The sequence below is a fragment of the Ostrinia furnacalis genome, unplaced genomic scaffold (assembly GCF_004193835.3).
Source record: "Ostrinia furnacalis isolate ACB-3 unplaced genomic scaffold, ASM419383v2 OfSCF1232, whole genome shotgun sequence".
NCBI lineage: Eukaryota > Metazoa > Arthropoda > Insecta > Lepidoptera > Crambidae > Ostrinia > Ostrinia furnacalis.
Window position 1 is genome coordinate 321,776 of NW_021131471.1, and position 12,231 is coordinate 334,006.

General features: G+C 41.1%; 1 protein-coding gene across 1 annotated transcript in view; it reads right to left on the reverse strand.

Annotated features, from left to right (window-relative positions):
• Positions 1-12,231, reverse strand: part of side-VII (sidestep VII transmembrane protein) — a 294,862-nt gene that overhangs the window by 43,255 nt on the left and 239,376 nt on the right. The window contains exons 2-3 of the mRNA XM_028303336.1: positions 9,090-9,222; positions 4,124-4,332 (exon numbers count right to left, since the gene is read on the reverse strand). Of these exons, the coding sequence (XP_028159137.1) occupies positions 4,124-4,332; positions 9,090-9,222 (342 nt within the window). The remainder of the gene's footprint in view (positions 1-4,123; positions 4,333-9,089; positions 9,223-12,231) is intronic.

Below are 12,231 nucleotides of genomic sequence, written 5' to 3' on the forward strand. Positions count from 1 at the left end.
CTTATAGGTATAATTCTTAACACCTACCTATTAATGAATCCCACATAAATATTTTTTCTTTCTTTCAATATCTTCAAAGAAAATTTGTGATCCATGTATTTTTCACAATCTCTTGTACGTAGAATAGCCATTTAGTAAAACCACTAAACTAGGTCCAGTTTTCAGGATTTGATTCCTTTTTATCACATAACAAAAATATTTATCTGCTTGCTTTAACTTATTTTATGAAAACTAGATTTGCAATCTCCCGGATCCTTCTACTGCATTCCAGCACAACTAAACGTGCTCCTTGACATATTTAGCACGCCTTTGTGTTGGTGCTTCGGTCCAAGTGTCGCGCACTTTACCGAATAATCTGGTTCTTATTCCTACAAAATGCGTTGTGTGCCACATGCCGTTTGTTGGGTCTAGTTAACTGTTAAAGTATTTGCTATGCAGACTTTGTTGTTATAAGAACTGTTTAAAGGTCTTATAAATAAGCCCTCTGCCCCATCTAGTGGACGTAGGACCTTAAGTCAAGTAATGATGTTTGGGCAAGAATCTGGCCCCAACATCATTTATTTTCACAACACAATAAATAAGCTGGCAACAGTAAAATTATGCGAATTGATTCATCAATATTGTGTCCCCTCTGAGAACTGAACGTTCGGATTGAGAAAGTCCAACTTTCTATAAAACAAGGATGCGTTTTTACACGGTGGCGTATTTTGAACTCCATATTGAGACGCTATAAGATTTAAAACTAATTATACAATATTGGTTAAATGGTTTGTTAAACAATGAACTCTTTTTGATATCAAACGCAGTTAACCGGGTGGGAAAGCATACATTTAATTTTCTTCCTTAAATTCGGTAAGTGATGTTACCACACATGTTTTTTTTATTCACAACGAGGAAGCTCTGCCTGTATCTCACCTGATGGTAAGTGATGATCAGGCCAAAGGTGGAAGCGAGCTTCACCAGGAATCCTCAACCACGGAGGTCGTGAAATTTTCATTGTAAAAATACTTAATTAATTATGAATATACCCTGAAAGCTTATTACCACTAATTAAATAGTTAAAATTGTTACCTCGTTCATTATTTAAACAAAAACAATCTCATTCGCAAATTCCGCAACAAGACGCGCACCATTGTGCTGCTACATGCCGCATTTGTTAGCTTTAGCAAACGTATTTACTATAAACAGCGGACTTTATTGTGTCTAGAACACAAAAACATTTTATTTTCGTCGAGTCAGGAGACGCAGATGCTTAATGAACTGTGTTAGTTTCAAATATTAGCTCCGAGAAGAGTTAACACCTCGCTCTGGAAGATTTTGCTTTGTTTTGATTGACAGTGAAGCAATGCATAAGAGCAATGGTGTCGACACTAGTCTTGTATTGATGTCATTGACACCAATTTTCAGGTTCCTTACTTCTGGAACTCGCACTACCGAGTATATTGCACAGGATATTAATGTGACACCATAACCAAGATCAGACCCTTACTGCTGTTTTGTTACCTAACTATGAGTCATAGTATCATAGTATATCCTCTCTGGGAAGAATTAGGCCCCGGACGCAAAGAGACTCTATTCTGACCACCATAAACTCACCAATGACAGTAAGGTTGACCCTCGAGTTCCTCGTCTGGGCCTGTTTGAAGTCGACCCGGCACCGCGCCGGTACACACCTTGATCGGAGGCGCGGACTCGGTCCACTCCCAGTTCAGCCGGCCTCCTCTCTGGTAGGAAGTAGGCTCTCGATGCGAAGAAGCTCTCGTCTGACCACGCTCTGCTACCCCGAAGTCTATCTTGCGGGCGAAAAATTTGAGGGCTTTCAATAAAAAAATCCTTTCGGAGTTCATAAACTTACCAAAGACAGTAAGGTTGACCCTCGAGTTCCTGGTCTGAGCCTGCTTGAAGTCGACCCGGCACCGGTACACGCCCTGGTCGGAGGCGCGGACCCGGTCCACACCCAGTTCAGCTGGCCTCCTCTCTGGTAGGAAGTAGGCTCTCGACCCGAAGGCGCTCTCGTCTGACCACGCTCTGCAACCCCGAAGTTTTTCTTGGGGGTGAAAAACTTGAGAGCTCTCAATGAAATCATAAACTTACCAATGACAGTGAGGTTGACCCTCGAGTTCCTCGTCTGGGCCTGTTTGAAGTCGACCCGGCACCGGTACACGCCCTGATCGGAGGCACGGACCCGGTCCACTCCCAGTTCAGCTGGCCTCCTCTCTGGTAGGATACTTCCTACTGGCTCTCGATGCGAAGGCGCTCTCGTCTGACCACGCTCTGCTACCCCGAAGTTTTTCTTGGGGGTGAAAAACTTGAGAGCTCTCAATGANCGGAACTAGTTTGAATTCGTGAAGTTTATGTTTAAAGTTGCCATGTCCCGTGAGGAACTGTGACGAGCAATGGTCGATTTCTAACCATCGCCTAGTTAGACGTTCGCGTACATTCGGGAAGAATTTATATAAGTGACGTCCTTTGACTGACGTATCCCATCTTTTTTGCCATTCATTAAGTAAATCTTGAAAGCTTATTATCACTAATTAAATAGTTAAAATTGTTAGCTCGTTCATTATTTAAACAAAAACAATCTCATTCGCAAATTCCGCAACAAGACGCGCGCCATTGTGCTGCTTCATGCCGCATTTGTTAGCTTTAGTAAACGTATTTACTATAAACAACGGACTTTATTGTCTAGAACACAAAAGCATTTTATTTTCGTCGAGTTAGGAGACGCAGATGCTTAATGAACTGTGTTAGTTTCAAATATTAGCTCCTAGAAGATTTTGCTTTGTTTTGATTGACAGTGAAGCAATGCACAAGAGCTGTGGTGTCGACTAGTCTTGTATTGATGTCATTGACACAAATTTTCAGCTTCCATACTACTGGAACTCGCACTAACGAGTATATTGCACAGGATATTAATGCGACATCATAACCAAGACCAGGGCCTTACTGCTGTTTTGTTACCTAACTACGAATCCATAGTCTATCCTCTCCGGGAGGGATTAGGCCCTGGACGCATAGAAACTCTCATCTAGCCACCGTAAACTTACTTACCAATGACAATGAGGTCGACTGACTACCACTCTGCAATCTACCCCGAAGTCTATCTTGCGGGCGAAAAATTTGAGGGCTTTCAATAAAAAAATCCTTTCGGAGTTCATAAACTTACCAATGACAGTAAGGTTGACCCTCGAGTTCCTGGTCTGGGCCTGTTTGAAGTCGATCCGGCACCAGTACACGCCCTGATCGGAGGCACGGACCCGGTCCACTCCCAATTCAGCCGGCCTCCTCTCTGGTAGGAAATAGGCTCTCGATGCGAAGACGCTCTCGTCTGACCACCGCTCTGCTACCCCGAAGTCTATCTTGCGGGCGAAAAACTTGAGGGTTCTCAATGAAATCATAAACTTACCAATGACAGTGAGGTTGACCCTCGAGTTCCTAGTCTGGGCCTGTTTGAAGTCAACCCGGCACCGGTACACGCCCTGGTCAGACGCGCGGACTCGGTCCACTCCCAGTTCAGCTGGCCTCCTCTCTGGTAGGAAGTAGGCTCTCGACCCGAAGGCGCTCTCGTCTGACCACGCTCTGCAACCCCGAAGTTTTTCTTGGGGGTGAAAAACTTGAGAGCTCTCAATGAAATCATAAACTTACCAATGACAGTGAGGTTGACCCTCGAGTTCCTCGTCTGGGCCTGTTTGAAGTCGACCCGGCACCGGTACACGCCCTGGTCAGACGCGCGGACTCGGTCCACTCCCAGTTCAGCTGGCCTCCTCTCTGGTAGGAAGTAGGCTCTCGACCCGAAGGCGCTCTCGTCTGACCACGCTCTGCAACCCCGAAGTTTTTCTTGGGGGTGAAAAACTTGAGAGCTCTCAATGAAATCATAAACTTACCAATGACAGTGAGGTTGACCCTCGAGTTCCTCGTCTGGGCCTGTTTGAAGTCGACCCGGCACCGGTACACGCCCTGGTCAGACGCGCGGACTCGGTCCACTCCCAGTTCAGCTGGCCTCCTCTCTGGTAGGAAGTAGGCTCTCGACCCGAAGGCGCTCTCGTCTGACCACGCTCTGCAACCCCGAAGTTTTTCTTGGGGGTGAAAAACTTGAGAGCTCTCAATGAAATCATAAACTTACCAATGACAGTGAGGTTGACCCTCGAGTTCCTCGTCTGGGCCTGTTTGAAGTCGACCCGGCACCGGTACACGCCCTGGTCGGAGGCACGGACCCGGTCCACTCCCAGTTCAGCCGGCCTCCTCTCTGGCAGGAAGTAGGCCCTGGACGCGAAGACGCTCTCGTCTGACCACCGCTCTGCTACCCCGAAGTCTCTCTCGCGGGCGTCGACGCTGCGGGCAAAGAGAATAAATGAGTAAAACTATAAGAGGACCAGCCGCTTTTGAGTTATTATGATAAACTCATAAAAACCTCATAAAACTCATTTATTTATGCAAGTAGGCTTTTTAAAGCACTTTTACACGTCCCAGTATTAACCCTACCACTGCTTCAGGACAATAAATGGGCCAGTGCTGAGAAGAAGCAGCGCAAGCAACTTAGTCACTATTATATTAATACTAGCTGACCCGGCGAACTTTGTTCCGCCTTAATGGCAATAAATAACGGGATAAAAAGTATCCTATGTCCTTCTCCTGGCTCTAAACTACCACCCTGACAATTTTCAGCTAAATCAGTTCAGCCGTTCTTGAGTTATAACTGGAGTAACTAACACGACTTTCTTTTATATAATAGATTACTGTCATTCCTTGGGGGAGGCCTTTGTCCAGCAGTGGACGTCATTTGGCTGAAACGAACGAACTGTCATTCCTTCCTCTATTAATGATGATATTATTATTATCCCCAGATAAATCTCTCCATATACAAAAAGCTTTGTCGCACTATAACCGCATATAATATGCTTCATTCAAACTACAAAAATATCAGTAGTAATTTTCTATCCCCCAGCGAATAGTTGATTGATATTTTTTTTATAAATTCAACGAATTTATCAAGTTACATAGACTGCTAATAAACCATATTGAAAATAATAAAAATGTGAATTGCATTTGCATGAAAAAAGTATAAACGGATATTGTTTTGAATAATCCAACTAAAAGTGGAATGAAATATGTTTCTAGCATTTTTATAGTTTCACAATGTTGATCAAGCGTTTGGTGGGAAAGGACAAAGGAAAATATTCTGTAGAGTTCGATAAAATCTGATTCATACTGAAAGGACTTTTTATTTCTCTACGAGTATGTTAAGTTTTAAGAGTGTACATCATACGTCACATGCACGTTTCAATACAATTACAAACCCGCACGTCATAAATAATACCTTGATTTAAATTAGAACTTGATATTTCTTTGACGGTGTATTTGAGCGTCATTTTATAGGTACGGAACTCTCGTCTTGTAGCGAACTCTCATCCTGTTGATTCAAGTTAAAAAAATAACAAAATAACAAAAAATTAAGAATTTTCTCAACCTCTTGAACTTTGACGTCATCGCCTAGAAGAAGAATCGTTTCACGCCTCATTTTTACCAATCTCAAAGTCAAAGTCAAAGTCAAAATTTCTTTATTTGTTTAGACTAATAAATAGTTCTTACAAATCGTGGAGCCTCTACATGTCTCATAATCTTCTCATAATCTCATAATATTTTCTTTCTCGTGTTTTGGAATCACAAAACAAGGAGGGTGGAGAAATCAATATGAGCTTATTAAGGGAATATCAAACAAAGCGATTAAACTAAAGCTCTTGTCAAGTTTCAAGGCCTGTCGCGTTTGAGGCGCTCAAGAACTCAGTGAGGTGAGGCTGTGGTGCAAGTGACAGAAAACTAGCAAAAAATTAATAAATAAAAATAAAAATTCCTTATTAGCTCAAAGATGATTGGAAGGCACTATACGCGTCCCAACTTAGCTTTGCTTTACCACTACTTAGGGACGACATTCTGTGAGGCTGTGATGAATATATGTGACGGAAGAAAGTCAGTCACTTTTGTCATTTAATTAACCATTTACTAGTATCAAAATGAACCAACAAATTAATGTTTTGTCCATCAATGACTATGAAGTAGATGTCAAACTACATCGAATGAAACTACGTGTCCTCTGTGGACAAAAGACCCACGTTTGTAAAAACTTAAGATACTACACACTTACAATAACTGAATGGATTCATTTTGATCATTCATAAGTAATCACCAGCACTTCGTTGTTCTATTAAAAAATTAAAGCAACTTCCTAATCCAGAAAAACGCTTTTATTTCAAACCTTGAACCAGCCCCAAAGTGGGTTGATAATTCACGGCCGTGTTTAGTTGGAGTAGTGTTTATGGTATTTGCCAATAAGCGAAGGAAATCCTCATCGACCGGTTCAAGTGTACAGCTCATCAAGCAATCTGTGTGAATGGAATTACTGAATCGCGTCAAGTGACGTGATTGCACGTCTGATTTGGACGTGATCGCGTGAATTGTTCATCAAGTCATTTTGCTAGTTGGTGCGATATTGATTACCATGTGAATAGTAAATACACTCAACATCAAATAAACCGCACCTTCCGCGACGATTTTCTTCTGTCACAATCATGGTGCCCCAACAATATTGGTGTTATTTGAAAGCCCAATAAATAAAGTTAAAGAAAAACACATTTAATTTTTTTATAAACAATTAACATGTACCATAAATGTGACTTGAAAAAAGGCCTCACTTGGGGCTCACCTATGGGCCCAAGTAGACCAATTTTTGTGGTTATAAAACCAAATAATGATCTTACGTGTCCTTTTTAACAGATGGATAGCAATTAATCCCAATTTAACAGTTTTATAGCCATAAAAGTTGGCCCAAGCGTAAATACCTATTTTTTGAAGTAGTGACTCTGGATCCTTCTGAAGACACATTTTTGGGGTAAGAACCTTTCCTTTAATGAAATGAAGTTTAGCATTAGGCTTTAAAATGGTACCAATGTTGGTGGGAAGTGGGGATGCATACGTTTGATAAGTGCTTGTCGCGGGAGGTGCGATTTATTTGATGCCGAGTGTAGGTGATGTTATTAAATTAATTGTATTAGATTAGACGAAGTTGGGTGAAAAGGAGGGCCGACTCCAATTGAAATGGGAAAGACACATCAAAAGAAGAAGAAAGGGGTGATACTGGTCTATGAAACATTTCGATGGAACTGACTCAAAAATAAAATTTGTAAAAAAACTCTTTTGCTTTTGGCCTGTATCTTGCATTGGACTGCAATAAAGTAGACACGTACCTAGATATGAAAATGCCCACAAACTGTTGTATAAGACGTCATGCTAAAATATTATAATTTCGCAGTGACACACATTTTATTTTTTTATTATCATTTGAATGTTTTAACTACCTAACTAAAATTAATATACATTAAATCGTATGTTGAACTTCTTTGAACTTCACTCACGCCTGTTATACTTTGCCTTTTAATAACTTTTATGACAGCTTTTTGTGCTTTGAAAGTTGCAAAGAAAGCTCGTTAACGCTCACTGCAATGAGTACGTTGGTGACAAGAAAAGGCACTGAACAATGTAGGTACTAAAATGTTGGCGCAACTTTTTTATTTGTTGGCCCATATTTTACCAGGAAGAAATGTAAATTCGTTCTTACTCCTACAGTAATAAGGATTAGCTTGGCCTGCTGGGGAGGCCTGTATCATCATCATAACCATCTGGATTTTAGTGGTTAGGTGAGACCTGAGTCTAGATTCGATTAGAGTGGCAGTGGGCAGGGCACATAGCTCGTGGAGCTGATGGCCGCTGGGGCAAAGTTCTCGAGCGGCGACCACGGGCCGGAAGACGTAGTTCGGGCAGGCCCCCCACTAGGTAGAACAACGATCTGGTGAAGGTCACAGGAGCTGCTTGGCTGCGGGCGGCGCAGTTCTGTGGAAATCCTTGAGGGAAGCCTTTGTCCAGTGGTCGTCATTTGGCTGAAACGAACGAAAATATAGAGTCCCCTCACCTGTGAATGGGCGTCCCCAAGTCCTCCCTGTACCAAAGCACGAGTAGCACGGAATCCTCCTCGTCCTGCGTGGAGATGTCGCACGAAAGGACCACCAGCTTGCCGGCCATGGCCACCACTTGCGTCATTATACTAATATAAACCTACGCCTATCTGTGGACGATAAGCTACCATACCAAACTGTTGTTAAGCCGTCACTGTCAAAAGAGTGCGTAATCCTCGTCGCGTGTACTTACCCTCTGAAAACCAGCTGCGGCACATCACAACTTCTTCTTATTTTTTCGTGTCGACAACAAACCTACACAGTGTCAGCCCAAAACTCCGCCACAAGAGTGGCGTTGTCAGCAGCACTCATCAAATCCTCCTGAGTGCAGTTGCTTGCGCACTCAGGGCACGACATCAAGTGTTTCATCGACTGGGGAACAAAACCGCATCTGCACTCCATGTTTAAGCCATCCAAGAATCCCCACCTGACCAGATTGTCTTTACTACGGCCAACCTGCGTCCGAAGTCTATTAAGCCAGGGGAGCTCATGTCCAGGTGGAGGACTTTCAGACATCGGGAAAAATCAGAGGACAATTTGTGTCTTGTGACTATTAGTATTAATTTCTGACTTAGATAATGTATTCAATTTAGTTCCATTTATAATATTAGTAAATAACTGCAAAATTACCGATCACAGACTGTTCTACTAACCTTAAAACCAAAATCATTGTACTCGTAAATTATTATTTTTGTTGACACAGACACCTGCATGCCGTATGTAATAGAAAACGCTAAGTAAGCAATATTAAGTAGCACACTGTAACCATAATAAATGATTTTAATTCTTAGATTTTGCTTAATGTGTATAGATTTATATTTTTAGTATAAATATAATTTGTATGTAAGCGGATTATTTATGTATAATAATAATATGTATTTTGCTAATGATGGTTAAGTAAAGTATAGTTAAGCCTTTATTTCGCCTGAGATACAGGAATAAATTTCCTAGTTCAGGCACATGTATAATTTTGCCTTTTGTAGCATAAGATTAGCCTAGAGTTTAAACTGTCAAATAAGTTATACAATAAAGAATTCATTATTATTATTATTAGTATTCCTATTTTTTTTAAACTCGTCTCACCTGTAAATGGGCGTCCCCAAGTCCTCCCTGTACCACAGCACGAGTAGCACAGCATCCTCCTCGTCCTGCGTGGAGATGTCACACGGCAGGTACACCGGTTCGCCCGCCACGGCCACCACTTGCGTCATCGGCACTGTGGGCAGAAAAATACAAGTCAGTAATTGTTGACACTGAGGGCATATAAGTCACTTAGGATTTTTTGAGAAATAACAATGATTAAATTGAAAGAAAGAAAGAAAGAAACATTTTTATTGCCATGGACGTCACAGAAGACAAAATTATGAAAATAATAGAAAAAAAAGCAAATAAGACATAGGTGACATAAAACATACAATGAAAGTGAAAGTAAACTGAGCAGTGCCACCCTGTCGCACAGCGATGTCCATCGCAATGGGACCCAACTCAGCATATGCCGTGGCCCCCGGTGAGGGAGGCCACGACGCTGGTTTTCAGTGTGCCCAAATTGCTGATGGTGTTTTGCCTGACTTAGGCCGAGTTGCACCACCAAACTCAAACGGTAACTTTAACGATAACCGGTGGTTTTTGTATGGAGTTTGACAGATTTTTGACGTTTGTCAAAGTTAAAGTAAGATGTTGCAACTGGGCCTTAGTGTTTGGGAGGGACTAATGGACCAACCAGGAATTTTAAAATGACAGCTTGGTTTTGGTTCGCGTACTGTGCATAAATTGTACGAGTATATTCCTCTTACGTAGGATGCTAGCATAAACAAATAACACAGTGAATGCCCTGCCCTATTCCATTAAACAAAAATATATTTTGTAATTTTGATTCAAAGGATATTAAAAATAACAGTTGTTCATTTCGCCCAAACAATTCCAGTCCGCAAATATTTTGTTTTCTATTAGGTCTCTACGGAATTCGCGTACATTTTCATTCTTAAAGTAGGTTCAACCGCAAAGCCAAATAAATTATGGTAGCTAATAGTTTAACTTTCCCATTGAGCTATTTACGTACATGTAAGTTTTGACAAGTTTATTTCACTCGAGCTAGCTAACACGTTATTTATGTCACCAATATAAGTAAAAGTGCTTGAATACTTTAGTCTCAGGCTGAAGAAACTTTGTTATTGTAAGGGAGAGTACAATCGAGGAAAGCAAAAAATACACACGGCCTATTGGTTTCAGGAACATTGGAATAAAGATGTTTTTTACAAGATTTTTCTTACGTATTGGATAGTGTCACTAAATCAAAAGTTCTCTTTTAATTTACTTCATAATTCATGAAACTAAATTTTACGTTCCTTTTTACCCGACTACGCTAGAAGGAGGGTTATGTTTTTCGAGTGTATTTATGTCTTTGGCACGCTCTGTATCATAAACGGTTTGATCGATTTCAGCGTGAGAGGTGTCGTTAGAATTGTCTTAATTGTGAGAGTGACACTGAGTATATCACGATTTTAGGCACCATAACATGTTATAAAAATAAAAGGTTTCATAAATAGCTTGCAAAGATTAATGATATTTAACTAAAAAAAATCTTCTACCTAGAATGAAGGTGTCTTTGGAATCATCGAGCATAATAACGGGTGGTTCCAAACAAAAAATGTACAAATTAAAATGTTTGTTGGCCAGCGTTCATGGCCGTGTGTATCGAGGCCTCCAACTCGAACTCAGTTGGCTAATGTAAACATACTAGGTACCGTATTGCTTTCAATTTTCTTATTTCCCTGCAATATTTTTAGGGAACTTGGATTGTTGAGATATTCCGCTCTGTTATTGTTTTCTGTTTACTTGGATTTCGCTACGTATTATGACTGGGTAGGTATTGGATACACGGGTTTTTGGAGGTTATAATTAGTTTGAGCTCACAAAGCGTTCAATGAGTATCGAGATAATTTGTTGAAGCTAAAATATCGCTTTTATAAAAGTTGAACATTATTTTTGACAATTATGTATACTTGGGACAAACAGTCCAGTTAGGTAGGTCCAACTTCGAGAAAGAGGTTAATCGTCGAATCCAACTCGGCTGGGCAGCGTTCGGGAAGCTTCGCGAAATTCTCACGTCCGAGGCTCAAGGTCACCCAAAGAGCGATGGAGCGTGCTATGCTCGGAGTTTCCCTGCGTGATCGAATCAGAAATGAGGAGATCCGTAGGAGAACCAGAGTGACTGACATAGCCCGCAGAATCGCTAAAATCAAGTGGCAGTGGGCGGGGCACATAGCTCGAAGAGCTGATGGCCGCTGGGGCAGGAAAGTTCTTGAGTGGCGACCACGAGCTGGAAGACGTAGCGTGGGCAGGCCTCCCACTAGGTGGACCGACGATCTGGTGAAGGTCGCGGGAAGTACCTGGATGCAAGCGGCGCAGGACCGGTCTTTGTGGAAATCCTTGGGGGAGGCTTTTGTCCAGCAGTGGACGTCTTTCGGCTGAAACGAACGAACGAACGAACGAACATTAGATAGACTAGTCTTCAAAATCACAAAGTACAAAATATCTTTTTAGAAACATGCTAACTCGCATAGTTGAAGATATTTGAATATTGTTTTAGAAAACGTAAACTTTTCGCTATAAGAATAAACAAAAAATCTTGTTCCTGAAATAAACAAGTAAAGAAAATCAACTTGAACAAAATGGAAACTCTTAAACACACCTTAAACGTTTAAATAAAGATCAAACGAAGAATCCGGACTATAACTACTCGCTTCATTGTGTCCGGGACCCGGACAGAACTGCCGGACGTCCGGTTTCGCCCCGGACGGCCAATGCTCGCCTCGCGTGCGTCCGATATCCTACTTTAAGAACGCTTAAGATCTTCTCTTTTGTCTAAGATTGTTTTGTTATTTATACTGCTTATGTCGTTCAATTTTGTGCTAGACAATGCTTGGTATACTCGTATTTATAGTTTAAGATTATCTAGACAATGCAAAAAGATATTACTTAGTAGAAACCAGTTTCCACAAGAAACTTTATTTTCGAATAAGCATAATAAACTTCAAAAAAGCTGTAGTAACCATTTAAACAATTTGAGAATGTTATATTTGTTTACAGTCACTAAATGGCTAAATTGGTTGAATAAAATCAAAGCCTTTGTTTACCGTTAAAATAAAACTATGACTCAAAATCTATGACAATTTGTAATCGAAATCCACACTTCATGTTACAAAAGAACAAAAAATGTAGCTGC